Source organism: Carassius gibelio, chromosome B2 (genome assembly GCF_023724105.1).
Source record: "Carassius gibelio isolate Cgi1373 ecotype wild population from Czech Republic chromosome B2, carGib1.2-hapl.c, whole genome shotgun sequence".
In the NCBI taxonomy this organism is placed as follows: domain Eukaryota; kingdom Metazoa; phylum Chordata; class Actinopteri; order Cypriniformes; family Cyprinidae; genus Carassius; species Carassius gibelio.
This window is the reverse complement of record NC_068397.1, coordinates 14,875,978-14,895,404: the sequence shown is the minus strand read 5'-3', so window position 1 is coordinate 14,895,404 and position 19,427 is coordinate 14,875,978. Positions and strand designations below refer to the sequence as shown.

The 19,427-nt window shown below is 34.8% G+C and overlaps 3 protein-coding genes across 3 annotated transcripts in view; 1 reads left to right on the top strand and 2 right to left on the bottom strand.

The window, feature by feature from the left end:
• Positions 1 to 12,535, top strand: part of hfm1 (helicase for meiosis 1) — a 29,255-nt gene extending 16,720 nt beyond the window's left edge. The window contains exons 22-40 of the mRNA XM_052547692.1: positions 25 to 131; positions 447 to 494; positions 593 to 690; positions 834 to 968; positions 1,078 to 1,163; positions 1,276 to 1,359; positions 1,694 to 1,851; positions 1,941 to 2,044; positions 2,226 to 2,390; positions 5,232 to 5,309; positions 6,376 to 6,488; positions 6,653 to 6,735; positions 6,847 to 6,953; positions 8,387 to 8,470; positions 8,576 to 8,848; positions 8,966 to 9,038; positions 11,323 to 11,353; positions 11,495 to 11,625; positions 11,701 to 12,535. Of these exons, the coding sequence (XP_052403652.1) occupies positions 25 to 131; positions 447 to 494; positions 593 to 690; positions 834 to 968; positions 1,078 to 1,163; positions 1,276 to 1,359; positions 1,694 to 1,851; positions 1,941 to 2,044; positions 2,226 to 2,390; positions 5,232 to 5,309; positions 6,376 to 6,488; positions 6,653 to 6,735; positions 6,847 to 6,953; positions 8,387 to 8,470; positions 8,576 to 8,848; positions 8,966 to 9,038; positions 11,323 to 11,353; positions 11,495 to 11,625; positions 11,701 to 11,767 (2,025 nt within the window). The 3' untranslated portion in view covers positions 11,768 to 12,535. The remainder of the gene's footprint in view (positions 1 to 24; positions 132 to 446; positions 495 to 592; positions 691 to 833; positions 969 to 1,077; positions 1,164 to 1,275; positions 1,360 to 1,693; positions 1,852 to 1,940; positions 2,045 to 2,225; positions 2,391 to 5,231; positions 5,310 to 6,375; positions 6,489 to 6,652; positions 6,736 to 6,846; positions 6,954 to 8,386; positions 8,471 to 8,575; positions 8,849 to 8,965; positions 9,039 to 11,322; positions 11,354 to 11,494; positions 11,626 to 11,700) is intronic.
• On the bottom strand, positions 12,428 to 14,059 carry LOC127950558 (claudin-18-like). Its single transcript, XM_052547693.1, has 5 exons — positions 13,773 to 14,059; positions 13,272 to 13,436; positions 12,969 to 13,140; positions 12,765 to 12,863; positions 12,428 to 12,614 (listed from the first exon to the last, which is right to left on the bottom strand). Exons 1-5 carry the CDS (start codon positions 13,990 to 13,992, stop codon positions 12,512 to 12,514), a joined length of 759 nt encoding a protein of 252 aa, XP_052403653.1. The 5' UTR covers positions 13,993 to 14,059; the 3' UTR covers positions 12,428 to 12,511.
• Positions 14,060 to 15,923: 1,864 nt separating this feature from the next.
• LOC127951505 (transcription factor SOX-14) lies at positions 15,924 to 16,858 on the bottom strand. Its single transcript, XM_052549400.1, has one exon. The coding sequence runs from the start codon at positions 16,696 to 16,698 to the stop codon at positions 16,015 to 16,017; it is 684 nt and encodes a 227-aa protein (XP_052405360.1). The 5' UTR covers positions 16,699 to 16,858; the 3' UTR covers positions 15,924 to 16,014.
• Positions 16,859 to 19,427: the final 2,569 nt, after the last annotated feature.

Below are 19,427 nucleotides of genomic sequence, written 5' to 3'. Positions count from 1 at the left end.
ATAAACACTTTTTTCACTCTCTAGATTGAAATGATATCGAAGGGGAAAGAATTCAGTGATGTGCAGTTGAGAGTAAATGAAAAGAAAACCTTGAACATGTTGAACAAGGATAAGAACAGAACCACCATCAGGTCAAAGTTGTCTTCAGTTACCTAATAACCATATACCATAAAATAATATTTGTAATAAATAAAATGTTAAATAATAGTAAATAATATGTATAAGTTGTAATAATAAAAAGATTTCTAGAGTATGTTTTACAAGAAAATATCTTTTTTTTTTCTTTCTCACGTTACATTCAGGTTTACTTGTAGTTTCTTTGTAATTGTTTGTGAAAATTAAAAGCAATTTCGGAGTGAAAACTGTTTCTACACCATTATTTTAAGTGTAGCTAACATATTGAATAGTTAGACTAAATTATGTGAGTTGTAATGTTTTCTTTTTAGGTTTCCTATGGAAGGAAAGATCAAAAGTAATGACATGAAAGTGAATTGGTAAGGTCCTGCTATTACCTTTTGGATGTACAATTTTACCACTTGATTGCATGGCTTGCGTCTTTTATTTATTTATTTAATTTATGTTCTCATCCTAGTCTGATTCAAGCTCAGCTCGGCTGCATCCCCATTCAGGAGTTTGGACTCATACAGGACACTGGAAGAATATTCAGAAATGGAAATAGAGTCAGCAGATGTATGTTACTTACATGTCTCTTTTTAAGCTTTTGCTCTCTCTGTCTGATGAGACGGCCATGAAATTGTAAATGTGCAATTCTTTCTCATGCCACTTTTTACTTATCATAGTTTTAACAACATGCTGCTCTTGATCTCTGATAGATCTGACTGAGTTTCTCAGTCATCACTCCAAGTCGAATTTCTCAGCTCGACTCAATTCTTTAATTCTTGCCAAATGTTTTCGAGCTAAACTGTGGGAGAACTCACCTTACATCTCCAGACAGCTTGAGAGGATAGGTCAGGTGGCATCTCTAAAATTCTTAAATTTTTCAAATGTTAAAATTGTAGAGTAATTGTTGTGCTAAATGAGTGTGCTTTTTATATTTGGGGTCTTTTTTTTTTTTAGGATTAACACTTGCCACTGCTATGGTGAATGCAGGGCTTACAACATTCAGCAAAATTGAGCAGACCAGTCCTAGAGAATTAGAAATAGTAAGTCAAAATATCTTGCAAACTTTTTTTTAGAAGTTTATAAGAACATTTATTCATGATGGAGTCTTTCTGTTGTTACAGAACTATTATAGACTTCTTTTTTTTTTGTCAGATTGTGAACCGACACCCTCCATTTGGGAACCAGATTAAGGAAGCTGTCAGCAAACTTCCGAAATGTGAAGTTACTTTGGAACAGGTAACATTTTATAAATATGTTTTTTTTTTATGTTGGACCTTCTAATCGCCATAAAATATTATTTTAAACTGCCTATTGCTTATTATTTTCAATTATTATTAATGCAGCTTTTATGATAGACTACATGACAAATTTGTCATGCAAAAAAAGGCAAAAAAATACAAATAAATGGAAAATGGCAACCTGTTACAGGACCTAGAATACATAATTTTGCGTATACATCACATAAACATCTTAATCTCAAAATATTAAAGATAATAAGAAAACCTGCATTTTGAGCCATCATAATTTTACTATTTCTTATATAATTGTATTTAATCACATATTTTCCTAGATTCCACGATACAGTCTCTCCACAGCTGAGATTTCTGTCACAGTGAACTTGATGAATTTCAAGGAGTTGGCATCAAAACAGACAGCACCAGACCACCATTATGTCACCCTCATTATTGGAGACTGTGACAATAATGTAGTTTTCCAGCAGAAAATCCTGTAAGATCTATGTGATTGAAAAATCAAAGGCAAGTTCATTTTCCTTAAAATATGAATACATGAAAGAGATGCTTCATTTCTTTCTCAAGGAACACATTGCTCTCGAAATCTGGGAGCTGGTCAAAGAGAATCGAGGTGACAAGAGCACCAAAGGGAGAGGAGCTAAGCATTCATTTGATCAGCTCTGAATACGGTCAGTGGTCACATAGCCCATGCCTGGCAGTAATTAAACTAGCCATAATGGCTTTTTGGATGTTCAAATAGTGTAATTCAATAAAATTTTAAATATTTGTCTAGCATAAATATCTTCATGTAGAGTCCTCTGGTAATTTCTAGTAATATTTTAGATTAATTAATGATCGTTGATTGTGTAGTGGGACTGGACGTTCAGCAGAAGTACAGCGTCTACTACTCAGGAGTGAAAAGGTTTGGAGCTGAGTCCTGCATTACAGAGAACCCTACATGGAGAGTTCAGAGGATTTACAAGATGGAGAAGACACAAGACACTACACTGACAGCTCCAGCTCCGTCAAACAGAGGTCAGACTCCTTGACAACATGATCACAATATGATCAGATTCAGATAGAAGTACAATACATTTTAACTATTTAAATTACAAGCGTGTAGGTAAGACACAATAATTAGGGATGCACCGATCATGATTTCTCATGGCCGATACGGATACCGATTTATTACAAACAAACTGGCCGATTCCGATTTCCGATTTTTTTAACATTTATTTTTATCTTTAAGCAACAAACAAGAAAGAAGGAAAGTGTGCATAAACAAGATGATTATTTGGTATTTAATAGGCCAAACTGGCTTTTGGCTATTGAAAACAATAACTGCAACCATCTGAAATTAACAGCAGTAACTGCACAATAAGTAGCCTACATTGAATACAAACATAGATGTAACAGACATCAGCATTTAGCTTTTGTTTTTGAATTGGGTTGAAACTACAGAGAACTGGCCTTAAATTTAAAGATGAACTGTAACCAGTGCCGGACAGTCCAACAGACAATACAGGCGGTCGCCTGGGGCCCTTCTTTGATTTGAGGGCCCCACGAATGATGTCACGCATTTTTAATTGTTTTATTTTTTCAAATGTCCACAAATAGCATAGGTGATCATTTGTCAATTATGATGCCTGTGTAATGCACAGCCCCCTGTGACAAGGGCGGGGCCGAGTGACGTGGGAACGAGGAGGGAGGCCAGGTGCAGCTCATCTCCAATCACTACACCTGGCCTCCCTCCTCGTTCCCACGTCACTCGGCCCCGCCCCACTCGTCACAACCCCATTAAACACGATACAATTTACAATGACGGTGAGCAAAATACAAAACATATTTTATTAAAAGAATATCTCTGAATAATTCATACATGAAAAATAGCTGAAAACAATAATAATAATAATAATAATAAACTGTCTAAATAAAAGCGGAAAAAAGATTAGAAACATACACAGCAGCACCACACTCTATTTAGCATAACACATCCCTCAATAGGCTATTGGGTGAACTAGAATGTCGTAACGTATTCCTAGTACAGATTCAACATATTCCACTTAGCCACATATCTCTGTAAATTCCTTTCGATATATACTCGAGAAAGTGTCTTAAACAAGTCTAAAGTTATATAACGTCATAAGTCTGGTTGCTATTTTTGATCTACGTATTTCTAATTTATGCAATGCACATTGATGCTATTTTAATTTGAAATTAAATGGCATCCAAACGATATCTTTCGGGAGCCAAAAAAAGAAAGAAGAGAAAAGCAGATGAAGAAAAGCAGGCTCAAAGTAAAGGTATGTTTCGATAAACATAATACATTATTTATTAGTGTAGTATTAATACTTGTTTTAATAAATGTGATGATGCCCATGATCACAGGCATACGTTTGTGATATGTGAGAGAAAATTAGGTCACATTCAGCATGTTTCATTAAATAATCTATTAATTATCCATCCCACTAATTCATGCTAAAAAAAAAAAAAAGGTCTCCTCCTCTTTCCAAATTTAAATCTGATTAAATATTTTTATACATGTATTACATGTTGAGTTTGTTACAGGTTATAAAAATGTATACACTTAAATATTGAAATTGTATTTTATGTGCTCTCTTCTCACTGTTTTTACACCTGTGGGCCCTTTTTTTTTATCTCGCCTAGGGCCCCACAACCCTTCGGCCGGCACTGACTGTAACCATGTGAAATTAAAGGCAATAACTGCATAGTTCTACAATCCAAACAACACAGTCAACACACATTCAATAAGATGTTTCTTGTTCAGCATTCATTATTTTTGTTTTTAAATTTGGTTTTAAATAAAAGGTCTTTACCAATGTCTTTATTTACAGACTAAATAAAAGTATGCTATATAAATAGATTATTCCAAAATGTTAAAATCAAATAATGTTGGTGCGAATAAAACAAAGATGCAAAGCGTTTTCATTCATCCAATAAAAAAAAAGAAATTAGGGTAATGATTCACATCTATATATTTTTTAACTTGAGCCAATGAAAAATAAATAACTATTCTCCCAAGTAAAAAAAATATAGATGTGAATCATTACCCTAAAATTTTTTAATTGGATGAATGAAACACTGTTTCTCAGTGTGCTACAGCAGGTGATTTTTAAATCAAGTCGATGTAATTTTAAGGTAAAATAAAAATAATCATCCTATACAGAACTGACATTTAATTCTGGCTTTTCAAACGAGTATGCAAGTTCCACTTTACAAAAAAAAAAAATTTCCGAAAAGTCCGTTTAGTTTCTCATCCAACACGTGAGAAGTTGATCTGAACATCTCTACACCGTCTACTCGTGTTCAGGGCGCGGACCGGTACAGTATATGCTCGCACAGCTTTAGTGTGCACAGAAAAGGGGCTCTTATTTGTGCGCCAGTACACCAGCGGCTGATGGTTCCCTGCTATCTTTGCCTCAGACATATAGCTCTGCACTTCCAGTGCTGAACGGTTGCCCGTGTCCTGCGCACATATTTCGAAATACTTCCACACAAACGACATAGCGAACGATTACAATGTAGTCTGTGCACGCGGCCGCACTTCCGGAAAAATCGGCCTAAAGACCAAAAACCTGTCGATTGCCGATCGTGTATTTTAAGCAAAAACCGTCCGGTTCCGATTTATGGCCGGTCAACCGGTGCATCCCTAACAATAATAAATACGTGTGTTTGTTATATCCATCTCAAAGACATCTTTTGGTTCTCCCCCAAGGTTAATATTAATACCAGATCCTCCAATAAATCTGCTGAAATGGAATAAAGTATAAAATGTTTTGGCTCAAACACCACAGCTTAATTTTTTGGATACTTTCAAAGATTATATTTAACTTAATATAGTCATTTTCTTTATAGATCCAGTGGCTCTGAATATAGGTAAGAGACAGTGCCATCATCTTTGCAAAAACAAGGAGCTCTGTGGACATGACTGCTGTGAGTATGAAAGACTCATGATCCTATACCAGGGTTCCTCAATAGGTGCTCCGCAGGCCACATCCAGCCCTTGAGAGAAAAATGTTTGGCCTGCACTAATTTTATATTATGTGGCATGAAAATTTGAATGTTTCATCAGGCAATGTCATTAGACTAACATCGTGCACTAACATTATAATCAGTGATGTTGTCAATACTGGATGTGGTGTGACAGCAAAAACATGGCGAGTATGAAGAACAGTGGACACAATAAACAGACGATTCAAATGTGATTGGACTGAACAATTTTGTGTGAGTGATACCGTATCAATTATGGAATACTTGTGCTGGTTCACATTGAATTCATAGCACAAGTTTCTTTAAATTATTTTTAAGATCTGAGGTATCTATTGTTGCTTTTAGTATAGCTATAAAGGTCACGCAAAATAATATTCAAACTCCCATTAAACACTTGTAACACTGAAGCACAGGATCATTACCTGGGATTATTACTGTCATAGTTTGTATGTTGCTTCAGCCGTGACATCGCAAAAAATAGTAACAGTTTCAAAATTCAAACTTGTCGTGTGACACTGTTGTGGGTGGTTAGGACAAAAACTACAAGGAAAAGTAGTTACCTCTTATGGTGTCGCATCACGTATGGTTGGGACATGGTGTTACAGTTCCACCCAAAAAATGTAAGTATAAAAATATTAATGATGACAGATATAATAATTGAATCTGCAGTTAGAGAAAGTGGAGAGAAGAGATCCAAAAGAGCAGAAACAGTTGACTTGCATGGCAGAAAAGGACTTCCAGATTTGTTTTTTAATATTTTGTTTTCTGTGTCTGATTACAAATTTTTTTTAGAATTATTTGAATAATTGGGGAATTATTTGACTACTGGGGGAAAATTTTTGAATATTAATCTTTTAACAACAATTAAAAACATTTTTGTCCTAACATGGTCATTGGCCATTGGTATTGTTGGCAGAATTTGGCCCTCAGTGGAAAAAAATTGAGGAACCCTATCCTACACCATTCTGTCATTATTTGTGCTGCTTGAGTCATCTAGTTTCTCTTATAGGCAAAATTGGTGTGATTAAAAGGTCTGCAAGTCAGTCAAATTTCACCTCGTACCTCAACAATCTCAAAATAAGGAACGAAAGACTCTGTGAGACTCCTGTGAAACGTTTAAAGGTCAGAATTCTGACTGTCAAGGGATATATGTACATAACTCTCAAAAATATGATCCATTATAATCAAGGATAGTCTCCTTGAATTGCTAGAATTTATTTTTGCACAGTATGCTGTATTGTGTATGTGTCATAGTCTCGGTCCTGTTTTCTTGACTTTCCCTGTAGATGAGGATGAATAATGGGACAGCAGCTGCAAGCATGCAGCAGTTCTCATACAAACCCAAAGACACTCTTCCTGCTGCCAAGAGGTATATGGGTTTTCTGCTGGCTACAGAAGTTAACTTATTAATGTTAATGAAGTTGACATTGTTGAGATAGTGTTATTTTGACATTCATGATGTTGACATTCACTCTTTAAGGTTTGAGGGAAGTCAGCGTTACACTCAAAGTACATATGAAATAAAGGAGCTAGAGGCCAGTTTTGACGCTCAACATGTGAATTCATCATTTGAGTCATACCATGATGGTATGTTTACTCATCATGACATACTTATCACATACACTCAGAGTTTGACAGAAAATGTTGTAGTTAACAGTGAACATGACGATGAATCAGTGTTATTTGATTATTTGTGGCTCGTGCTGGCAAAATGAGTTGGAAGGGCTATTTTTGAGCTACTGGCAAAAAACCCCAGAAAACCCCTGTTTTAGTAGAATTTGGGGTTTTCTAAAATAAAATTTAATTAAGCCCTCGTCTAGCAATGGCTTACATTTTCTGAGAGGAGTATGCTGACTCTCATCCGAAACACGTGCATGAAGGCCCTCCCAACAGCGCACGATCCCAATAAATATGCACAAACACATAATTACACTATTTAAGTATTCATGCATTACAGACATAATCTGTTATGTCTTAAGTGAACATTTTGGGGAATTGTTGGGTGAAAAACCTCTGATATGTAGCATTATATTAGATCTGTGCATTACAGTAGGTATTGATATATATAGACCGTCTGTCTCGCTAATGTTAATCTGAAAATAAAAGAAAAGAGAAAAGAAATTCACTGCTCTTGATTGAACTGCTTTTGAAGTTTTAATAATCAATTTATTTGTACTGAATACATTAAAGGGATTTTTTTTTTTAATTCTTGAATGTTTTTGTTTAAATGTAAAATGAAAAGGTAATGTATTATTTTTTTCTTATATTTGTTCTACTGTTTTTAATTTCATTTGTTTTTATTATAACAAATATAAAAAAAGAAACAACCATATTGTGCTTACTAATATAGTAATTATTATTAAGAAAACAATTATTATTAAGTAATTATTATTAAAGGTGCTGTAGGGAACTTTTGTAAAAAAATATTTTTTACATGTCATTATTTCCTGACAGTAGAATATGAGACAGATAATTTGTGAAAAAAATCAAGCTCCTCTGGCTCCTCCCAGTGGTCCTATTGCCATTTGCAGTTACAGACTGCTCCCGGTAAAAAAACAACCAATCAGAGCTGCGGTCTGTAACTTTGTTTGTGTTCAAAATGTAGAAAAATGAACATAATAAGTGAGTACACCATGAATCCATTTTCCAAAACGTGTTTTTAGCTTGTCCTGAATCACTAGGGTACACCTAGTGATAAAATAAAATAGAAAATAAAATGACCCCCTTTTTTTTTTTTGCTCATTTTGCCAGCACAGATCACGTTTTATCATTGAGATATTATAATATTTATTTTTTAGATTTTCTTATTTCATTTTGCTTTATACATTTTAGTAAAATGTTTTTGTAACGCTTATCACATTTTTGAATGTCTGTGAGGTTCTTAGATTGTTATTTTAGTCATTTTAGTGTTACTCTTTTTAGTACATCAAGTTTAAATGAGGAATATTTCGTTTTTCTCCTCCATCTAGTTTTTTTAAGAGCTCTTAAGTCTGACGTATAAAATGTCAAACTTTCTACAGGTTACAATGATAAGCTGGGAGACATTTATTCTGAAATTGGAGACCCAGCATTAGGACATTCTCAACCTTTGGCTTTACCTCAAAGTATGTTTTTTAGAGCATCTAATGCTTGCTATAGATTGTTCATTATAGTAAAGCAGTTTTCCTTACATAAAACTGAAATAATCTGTTACACATCATCTTTTTTAGGGGTTTTGATTCACAGTCAGCTCAAGCCATGCAACGATGGAAAGATGAACAGAATAAGTGCTAATCAAGCAAGTGTTTATACTGCCCATGCAAACCCAGAGCACAGTGCTGACTCTGACCAGCTCTGGTCTGGTTCTCTTGATGTGACCTTTGACCTGGGAGTGAATGATTGGGATGATTTTGATGATGGTAACCTAGTTGAAGCTAGTGAGGTGTGCTGTGATTACAAACTATACAACCCAATGACAGACCATGGTCAATCTTCAAATGCTGGTTTGTTAGGCTCATTTTCATTCACTTTTTGCTATTTGTAATGTATCTTTGGATGTTTAATCTTGGTCAAATAGTCGAACTTTAAATACTAAAAGTTTGTGGTTTTTTGTGTATTAGGAGGTTTGGCTTCAGCCTCACAATGTACAGCACAAACCATACAAGGAACTGCAAGTCCTGTCTTGCCACAAAGGTAACCCCCTCTTCATTCAAATGTGTTTCAGTACAATTGCAATTATGTTGTGGGGCATTTTTCAAATCACCCGAAAGTCGTCCACTTCCGACTCATTAAAAACATGTTTAATAGGAATTTAAGAGCAATTATGCTAGGGTCCTGGGGGTGTAATAAGAAACTGTTTCTATGTCATTTGTAATATCTGTTGAGCTATCCTTTTGGCCAAATGCCTCAGAAAGAAATACACACACACACACATACATATACACACACACACACAAACACACACACACACATATATATATATACATATATATATAAATGTATTTCACTACAGACTACAAAATACAAGCTTTAAAAAGTAATCAGTAACATATTTTGTTAGATTACTCAGGTTTAGCAACTTAATCTATATACTTTAGAATACTTTGAAATACTTTGTAACACAATGGAACGTATTAACTTGATGTCTTGTTTTTATGCTTTCCGACATCTACCAGCCATAAGATTTGTGTTTTCTTTGCATTTTATTTCTTTGCATTTTATTTTTAGAACATAAATTTTCCACAGAATTTCTATGAACAACGAAATTTTTTTTATGTCATTTAAATCTTCCAATCAATATAAATTCAATTTGAATACAATGAATGGGATTTTAGGCCGTTTCGTGCTGCATTCCAAGCTTCAAAACGAATCCAGACACACCAAACACATAATAAAAGTAGCCAAAACAACAGGCACAGTTGTCCAAGTTATACAATAGATTTATCTAACGAATGGCCCAAACTTTAAGTGAAAAAGAGTCGCAAAAGAATCGCTCAGTCAAAATTGACAGGGCTCGTCTCCCACAGTCGCAAGCAATGACGTTGTTAATGATGCTTTTGGGAAAAACATGCCTGGGCTGGCAAAAGTCAAAATCCCTGGTACCTCTTCGGACAGGCATTCTTGAGGTTTTGGTACTCAGCTGAACATTACTGTGGTCAAATCAGCATGATGTAAGGAATGTAATGATTCAATAAACGTATGATGCAATAAAATTCACAATACAGATTACACCATACAATTTTCTTACAATTTATATATGTATTTATTTATTACAAAATGAGATTTAAGACAAATTATAATTGAAAATGTGTCCTTTCATTATTAGACAAAAGACAAAATGCTGCATATTTCTTTGTGAAATGTAAATAATAATAATAAATAATAAAATAGCTTGAAATTTTAAAACAAATCCTATATCAAATTTAAAAAAAAAATCATACCACTAAAATAATTATCTCAATTTAAACAAGAAAATTTCAATAACTATCCAAAAAAAGATGCTAAATATGTTATTTGGATTGTATAATTAAAAAAACTGAATGGTCCGATTTTAGCTTTGTGAATGAGATGCAAATGTCACTCTCTGACATCAGGTGCCCCTAATGGAGCAGCTGGTATTAAAAGGACAGGAATATAATAATGCACAGGAGATTTCTTTCTCTACTGTATACGTTCACTTAAGACATAACCGAGAATATTTGCAGAGACAATTATTTTGAGATAATTTTGTATGTATGTGTATATTCAGAATCAAGGATACGCAAAAGAAGAATCAATTCTGTGTAAGTGCATTGTCTGAAACGCTGCACTCAGCGTGTACATTGAATGAGTCCACACAAGCTCTGAACGCGCATGAATGGTTTAAAACACTTGAATCGGCAAGACTAGAAACAAGTGCAAACGATCAACTACGATCCGTTTCACTCCTTCAAGCGAGTACACAACGTGAATCAAATTAGGAATTTTAAATCAGTATTCATAATAGCCCATCGTGCAGGGCAGGGATAGTTTTGGAGCCCGACTGAAAAACACAATAGCCCCAGAACGTCGGGCTAGTGATTTTGCGAGCCCTACACCTCAGATCTATCCAATTTGCGAACCATTGGTTTCCACACTGTTTTTTTTTTAAACAAAAAGATTATTTTAAAATGTTGACTCAAAAGAATCATCTGTTCACAAATCGGATCATGAACTTGCATTACCAACCCAAAGATGATCTATTGAACATTTCGAATGAATAAAGACTTCAAGTTCATCTGTAACGCACATAATGCAAACTTTTATTTCATGCATGATTGTATGGATCAGTTAACTGAATGCAAAGTGTGAATTCTAGGAGAATATATGTGTCGTGATGACGGAAAATCAGTAGTGGTATTGGTTGAAATCCCCAAAAGGTTTAATTAAATAGTAAATTAATAAATGAAATCAAAACATTTTATTCATTTATGTATTCATTTCTATATTTATTTTTCAGGATCCTACCAATGGCTTCTGCCTCTCAAATTGTAAGTATACATAATTACTTATTTGAATATTTCCCCCAAATTGTTCAAGAAAAATATGGTACCATGTATTTTGTATGTACTAGAAAAGATCTCCGTATCTGTGTTTGTCACTATTAACTGGTTTTATTAATCATCTCACAGCCGGTGTGTTCAGAAATGAGTATGAAGTCCCTTTCAAACCAGAGTCAAGCCAAAACACCTTCAGTCCAAAGAAGATTTGATTTTATCACATGGACAGATGCAACTTTGAAGGAAAACACACCTGTTAGCAGGTATTTTAAGAAATAAAGAACTTGAATTATCATATTACAGATTTACTGTGTGTTAACATTGTTTAATAATTTCAGGGATCACACAAAGGACATCTGCAATGAGACCAGTGTTTTTCTGGGTATGTTTGATGGCCTTTTTTAGAGTTGGTGTAAAGGATCCCTGGCACATTTAACACTGTTGTGTAAGAATGTTCTTGGTTTAACGTTGAATGTGAATGACCAAAAGAAAAGTTATATGTTGGCAAAGAGCTTTCTATCAATTTTGAAAGGGCTGAACTGTATTTTAAGATTGAATATTTAAGAAATATTGGAAAATTGCTCTGTAAATATTACATTTGTAAGACACAGATTTTTAGTACGTCCAAAATTGTCATGAATGATAAAAGTTTTTGTCTCTGGCCTTTTTTTAAGGGTTAGGGTTAGTTTTGATTAGCTTTATATAAAAATTCAAGTCTATGTTATGATATCTACATAGCTGAATACACCTTAAGATGTTTATTTGTGCCTTAAAAAATATATCTACCTTGTAAAATATCAGCATTTAGTTTGACTATTTTTTCCCCCTCTTCTCCATCCTCTGTTAATTGATGAAAATGATTTGGGCTCAGCCAAGAAAATAAGCTGCATCATGCCAATTATAGTTGTGGCAAAATTTATTATTATTTTAAACGGCAAATTATTTCCAATGATGACCTATTGAATCTTAAGCACCTGTGACACTCCCTGTGTCACACACCTTATCTGGCCAGTTCACCCTTATACAATAAAGTCATTACAAATCACTGAACACATTTTAAATGCAAATATCATCAGCATTCAAAAGGATTACATCAGTTCATCAGTGCAAGGCATTACATAGGTCTGACAAGATTTTTGTTTTCTTTGATTAAATTTGTTGTTGTTCTCCTCTCATTCTCTGGAGGCGACAGTCTTCATTTGTTCCACTGCGCTGGGCTGTGTAAAAATAGCTCTCTCTCGTATCAGTGTTGCTAAAATAGAACATTCTAGTTAGCTTATGACCCATCAACCTAATATGCATCACAGAAAGTATATTTAGATAGATAGATAGATAGATAGATAGATAGATAGATAGATAGATAGATAGATAGATAGAAGTTCTGTGTTGGAATGAAACTTACGTTTGCATTGTATTGAATGCGATGCATTTCAAAATTCCGCCCAAAATTAACAAAGCTCCACCTACCCAGGCTACATAGAGGGCAGGACCAAATGTGTACCTGACCATTCAAAACAAAGATAGACATAACAGGAAGTTGGACATTCAGCATTTAACAGACACCTGTGAATCATATGATAGAAAAGTCTTTTTTTTTTCATCTTACCTGGAAGCAAATGAATCAAGTCCGCCCATACCCGTGCCAGTGCCCATGCCATTCCCACAGTGTACTCCTCCCTTCTCTCCTTGCTTTTGATTGTATTGGGTTGGGTATTGCATCATGAAACTAGGCACTATTTGATCAGCATACACTGATGATCCAGAAATATCAAAAATGCCTGAAAAGAACAAAGTTGATGTGGGCCATGTGTATTATAGTAACAATAACAGTTTGTAAACATAATAGAAACCAGTTGAAAGATCAGTGGGGTTTAGTTTAAATACTGAGTAATAATAAGCTTTTGTTTACCAGCAATGATAAACAAAATCCCTGCACTCAGCACCAGTTTGCCCTTGGTGAATAGATCCATGCTTCTCATATTGAGGCACTTTAGGCAGAAGAATCCAATGAACACTGCAATCACACCTACTAAAATCGCTACAATCATCAGAGCTCTTATAGCCTGAAGAATTCCTGAAAAATACAGGGAAAAGAAAAGAAAGGAATCAAAACTGTTTGGTTACTAACATTTTTAAATATCTTTGGGTTCCATACAATGAGGGTGAGTAAATGATGACAGAATTTTCATGTTTAGGTGAACTGTCCCTTTAAAAATGGACTTAATCAGATGATACCGCCTCTTCAGAGACATGGAAAAACTTTTTATTTACCAGTATTTTTGGACTAGAAATGTTTAGTGAAAATTTATCATTTCCAGCACAATTTACAAATTTAATTTCAGAAATAGAATTGATGAATAGGATGTCATTACTGGGTTTGTACACAGATAATCACATTATGTTAACCTACTTGAGTAGCTCAGGTAGCTGTTGAGAGGTTGGCACTCAGGGAGTCCAGTCTGGGACACCTCACAGTCCTTCCAAAGGCTCTTATAATGGTGGCTGTAGGTTGGCCTGTGCTCTTGCTGATCTTCGGTGCACCAGACATCCATAACCGTGGCAGCAAGAACTCCAACCGTACCGATGGCACCTGATACAAAACCTGTGGTCTGCAGCGCTGTTGCACTCATTCTGCCTCTGTCTTCGTTTCTTGTCTATGATCTGGTGAAGCTGGTGGTGACAAGTGTTGAGGTTGACTGAAGCTGGACAGGGTGAAACTGCTTTTTATAGTGTGAAAGCTCACATGCACACTCATAAAGTGATGCTGAATGAGCATTGAGTTGTCATAGTTCCACCTACTTTCAATAAAAATATGAAAGGAGTCATCGTAAGCGCCATCTCTCTGAACACTAACGCAAATTATTCCTGAAGTCACTTGATGTGTAATATCTAAGAACAGTTCAGACAGGCCTTACAATGCACACCTAGTTATAGGATCATTTTGACTTGGTGAGTAAACATTTCACTCGAGACAAAGTCTTTTCTTTGCCTTTTCTTCACCTCTGATTGTTCCTCTGCTTAATACTTGACAATTACTGATGCATGAACAATCAGCAGATGATGAAAGAGTCTTAATAACCGTAATTAATGACATTTGTGAGGACAGCCTAGAAAACATGAGCCATTGTGGAATGAGCAAGGATTTCAAAGATGTTATAGCATTTAATAACATTAAGATGCATGTGATAAGATGTATAGTGCTGTACATCATCCAATAAATTATGAGGGAAAAAATTAACACCTTTATGATTGTGCATGATATCATGCAGTTGTAGCTTGTTTATTGTAGTTAATCATTTGGATATGTTCCAGATATAATCTGCAGTTTCTGTAGAAAACGTGTGTGTGTGTAGTGCTTTAGCAAGAAATTACAAATGTTAGATGAACTATATATATATATATATATATATATATATATATATATATATATATATATGATCTATGATCTAAAGAATTGGCATAGATAGATAGGTAGATAGATAGATAGATATTCCCTCCCCCATCTCTTGTGCTTCTATTAATTCACATATTACAATGACACATATTCATAGATTATCAATACAGTTAAATTGAATTGGAGAAAAAAAAATGGAATTGTGGAAAACCAATAAAAGGTTGATCCCAAAAAAAAAGCCATAGAGCTTTATTCACTGGGCTAAATATTCAACCCTGATTTGCAACCCATATTTGTAATTAGAACAACATTCATCATTCATACTTTAAGGGCAGAGGACAGATAAACGACATAAAGATTAAATAACATGCAAAAGAGTTCAGGATATGGGAAAGAAAACAATGGCAGAAGCACAAAAGTGCACTTGTTAAAACCAGGGAATGCGAACTAACATATGCCTTTATTATGGAAAACAGAACCGACAAGCATTTACCAGACAATTGAAAATGTGTTTACAATTGAAAAATTAATGACAATGTTTTGTTCCCTTAAGCATTTCAGTCACAGCTTATAAACGCGGTCAAAAGATTGTTTCATATAACACCCTGTGGATGAATCATAAAACTAATGTCAATAAATAGCAATTATCACAGGTCAAATACTGCGAATTAAATGTAAGTAAAAATTTCGGTTATTTTGTATAATATTAAAATATCGTGTAGCCTATACGGTAATTAGCCTATATATATAAAAAATAATAATAATAAATAAAGTTTTATTTGAAATGCGTAGTTACTGCTAAAAATACTTACAGAGACTGGACAAATCAACAGGCCATATTAAATTACTAACATCATAATGACTGTTTGTGTGTGTGTGTGTTGTTGTTGCTGTTGCTGTTGCTGTTTTTGGCTGTTTAGCATGTAGAAAATGTCTTCGAACGAGTTATTCGCTCCAATGATACAGCCTTCACATTTCCAACTAAAGATAAAATGTCAATATACAAAGACTATTCAAATCATAACTCAGTGCATTGCATTTGATTGTGTTATAAGTCATAGCTATACAAGTCATAAGCTATACAAACAAACAAATAAATACAATTGTAAATAATAATAATAATAGTTAAACGTACTTTAATAAACATTTATACGAGCTGCACTTGAACTTGAACTTGAACTAAGAAAAGACCAATCGGTTTCTCTCTTCGAGAGAAAAAAAAACTTTCTGCGATACTAATGACATTTTAAGTACTGAGTCACAGCGCTGTAGAGCTGACCGCAGTCTGGCTCATACCTGGAAACACTATATAGGCAAGTGGAGGTGTGAGACTGGAAGAAGACCAGGGCGAACAGTTACAGGGCAGCAGGTATCCGGGGTTTGCAGGTGACAAGTGAGTGTGCGCGTACTGACCCGAGCATCCCAGACTCCCGAAGGACCGGTGTCCACTCTGACAGCCAAAAGCTGAAGAGAAAGACAAAGAGCCCGGGGTTAAAGCAAGTTTTTCATGTTGAAAACCAGTGCTAACACTTGCCCGGCTCGGCTCCATGAAAGGTTGTTGCATGGACGCAGCTGAATAAAGGGGTCGAGGTTTGTCCAAATTTGAGATGGCTTGAAGTTCTCGCTCGCCGTGACGCGGTAAAGTCAACAGCGTGTCTCTCCTCAGCAGTCCTTTAGTTTTGCGTCTCGGTCGATATTTGTAGTCTGGGTGCTCTCTCATGTGTTGGGCGCGCAGTCTTTTGGCCTCGTCGATGTACGGTCTTTTTTCGAGCTCAGAGAGCAGCTTCCACTCGGCGCCGAGTCTCTTGCTGATCTCAGAGTTGTGCATCTTTGGGTTCTCCAGTGCTATCTGTCTCCTCTGACCTCGCGACCACACCATGAACGCGTTCATTGGTCTCTTGATGTGCTCCATGGGCTGCTTCATCGTGTTTCTCGAGTTCATTTGCTGCTTTGCGTCACACAATAATAATAATAAAAAAAGTTAATATAACACCTGAAAGTCCATTGAAATCATCTGTGGAAAGAGAGGGTTCTTCCTCTGGTGAAGTGAGGTGAGATGTGCAGCGGTGGTTAAAAGGCAGGGGTTTTGCCACTGAAACTTAAGTGTGAGAAGGACTGCTTGGTCTGTGGGATGTTTGTTTCAAATCTCTTTAAGAGTTTCAAAGAAAGCTTTGCCGCGAGGTGCGCGCTCTGACACATCATCACCTCTCGTGCCCAATCAGCGCGTGAGCGACATAATACATTTACAATAACACCAGAAAGAGTTATTTCTTCAAAAAGAGAGACTCAATTAAATAAAAATTACTTTAAAGCTGCCTATAAAAGTTTAGGTAAGCCGCTCTCTCAAACACACACACACACACTTGAACTTACAGTGCGAAGAGGACACTAAGTAGGCTAAACTAAGTGATTATTTACAACAAAAGCTATCATAGGCATAACAAACCTGAATGCATACATGCATACATATCAAAATGTTAATAATTATTAATGAAATAATAATTAACAATATTAATAATGTTTCTTGAGCAGCAAATTATCATATTAGGGTGAAGGATCATTTGACACTGAAGATGCTGATGCTGGAAATGATGCTGAAATTTCATCCTTTAATGAAAAGAATAAATTAGGCCTATAATTTAAAATATTTTCAAAGGGAAAACAGTTACTTTAAATTCACTATATTACTATTTGTTATATATTTTTCATCAAATAAATGCAGCCTCTTGTGAGCAAGAGACTTCTTAAAAAAAAAAAGCATTAAAAAAGTATTATTTCCTGGTTGCTTTGACAATTATGTTTAGGCTATACGTTTATCACACAACGTTTTGCTACAAGCTAAAACATTTTAAAAAATTTTCCCCCACTTTTATCTGCACAAGTGTTACAAATGCAAGTATGGCATAGCAATTTATAAACATATAGAAGATGTGTTAAATTCTCAAAAACAACATTTTCCTCTATTAATAGCCGGTTTTTGTTTTAATCATAAACCGATGTATGAATAAAGAACTGGATTATTTACCATGCAGAAAAGAAACAAAATAATACTCAGATAATTGACCCTTCCAACTGTTGTGTCTTTGTAAAAATGCAAAGTGCATGAGAATGACTGAAGTCTAAAGAAATGATTTTCCATTACGTCCAAAAAGGAACATCTGCAGACGCCTGGATTTTCTTGCCACGGATAAACACGTTAGCCATGAATAATCCTTACATGTCAAAGAAAGATTCCTTCCTAATGCATGCCTCGAGCCCACTGCTTGTGTGAATTGTTCAGATAAATGAGAGGGGCATGAACTGACCACAGGACAGCTGGTGATTTGCTGTGTCCATCATGAGATTGTATTCCCTGACTGAGGGATTTTTGACACAGGGTGGCACTGATCATGCTGGGAAGCTGATTGCTTTTCATTTGCCTTTTACAGGTAGAAAAAATAGCCATTGAAAGAGCTATCAAATCCAGACCCTGCTTTTAGATGCCTTCTTTTATCACCTCAAATGACAAGTATAGTGTGAAAAGAGTTTAGCATTCACTAATAAATATAAGGCACTTTTCTTTAAAATGACAAATGTTTATAACATTTTAATTCATTTAGGTTTAAAATAAGTAATCATAAGTATAATATGTTTACTTTATATGTTTATATGTTAAATATTTGGTCATTGCACCAGGTAAAAAATGTTAAGTGCAGTTTTATCAATATATAGTTTATATTGCTGTGTCTGCATCTATGGATGCATTCCACACTCTCAGAAAGAGATAAAGAAATGTAATGCATATGACAATATGCCCCCTGTGGAGAGTGATTAGCTAGATTAAAGTCGCTAACAGCACAAATTGACCAGAATAATATGTTCTTCCTCTAAGCAAAAGTGATATTGTAACCCAGGTTCATGTCAGAAGTATCTTTTCAAATTAATAAGGAAGATGGAAAACACAATGCTTGAGAAAAAATACATAAAAGGAGAGTGTCCAGGAGATAGAATCATTAAAGGAACTTTCTTCTTCTTTTATATATATATATATAATTTTTTTTTTTCTCTGCATTTAACTAAATGAAGTTGGAAAGAAAAAATATATATATATTTAAATTAAATTCCCACTACCCAGGAGGATTGACAAATATCTGCATCATTGCAATATATATAATAATAATAATGAAAATGATAATCAATAAAAGGTATTTAATAGATTAAAAGGGAAAGTAACAAACACTGTAATAAATTGTACTGAAATGTGAGAAAAAGTGTATGTAAAGGCAAAGTGTGCATTTATGCGCATATAAACATTTGTATCATTCAAAAACTATATAAATGCACAAACATCTACCTACATATACATAAATATATGCACATACAGTTTGACGCCCCAAAAATCCTTTGACCACTCAAAATTATTTCAAGCAATTTCTACAGCGTTTTCTCTGCATGTTGCATGAATCTGTAAATACAGGCATTCAATCATGAAATAAAATTCTGACTCTGATTACTCTTGGACTTTCTTCAGTATAGTAAAGCACTAGTGACATCTTCAAGCGGTGCATTTTGAAAACCTCTTCAAGAGCAATCCTCCAGATTTCCTGTGCTCTGGGGGATAAATCTTGTGCTTATTTTAATCATATTTGAGAGAAGTCAAGCTTTGCTTTAATAGCCTTTCATGGAAATATT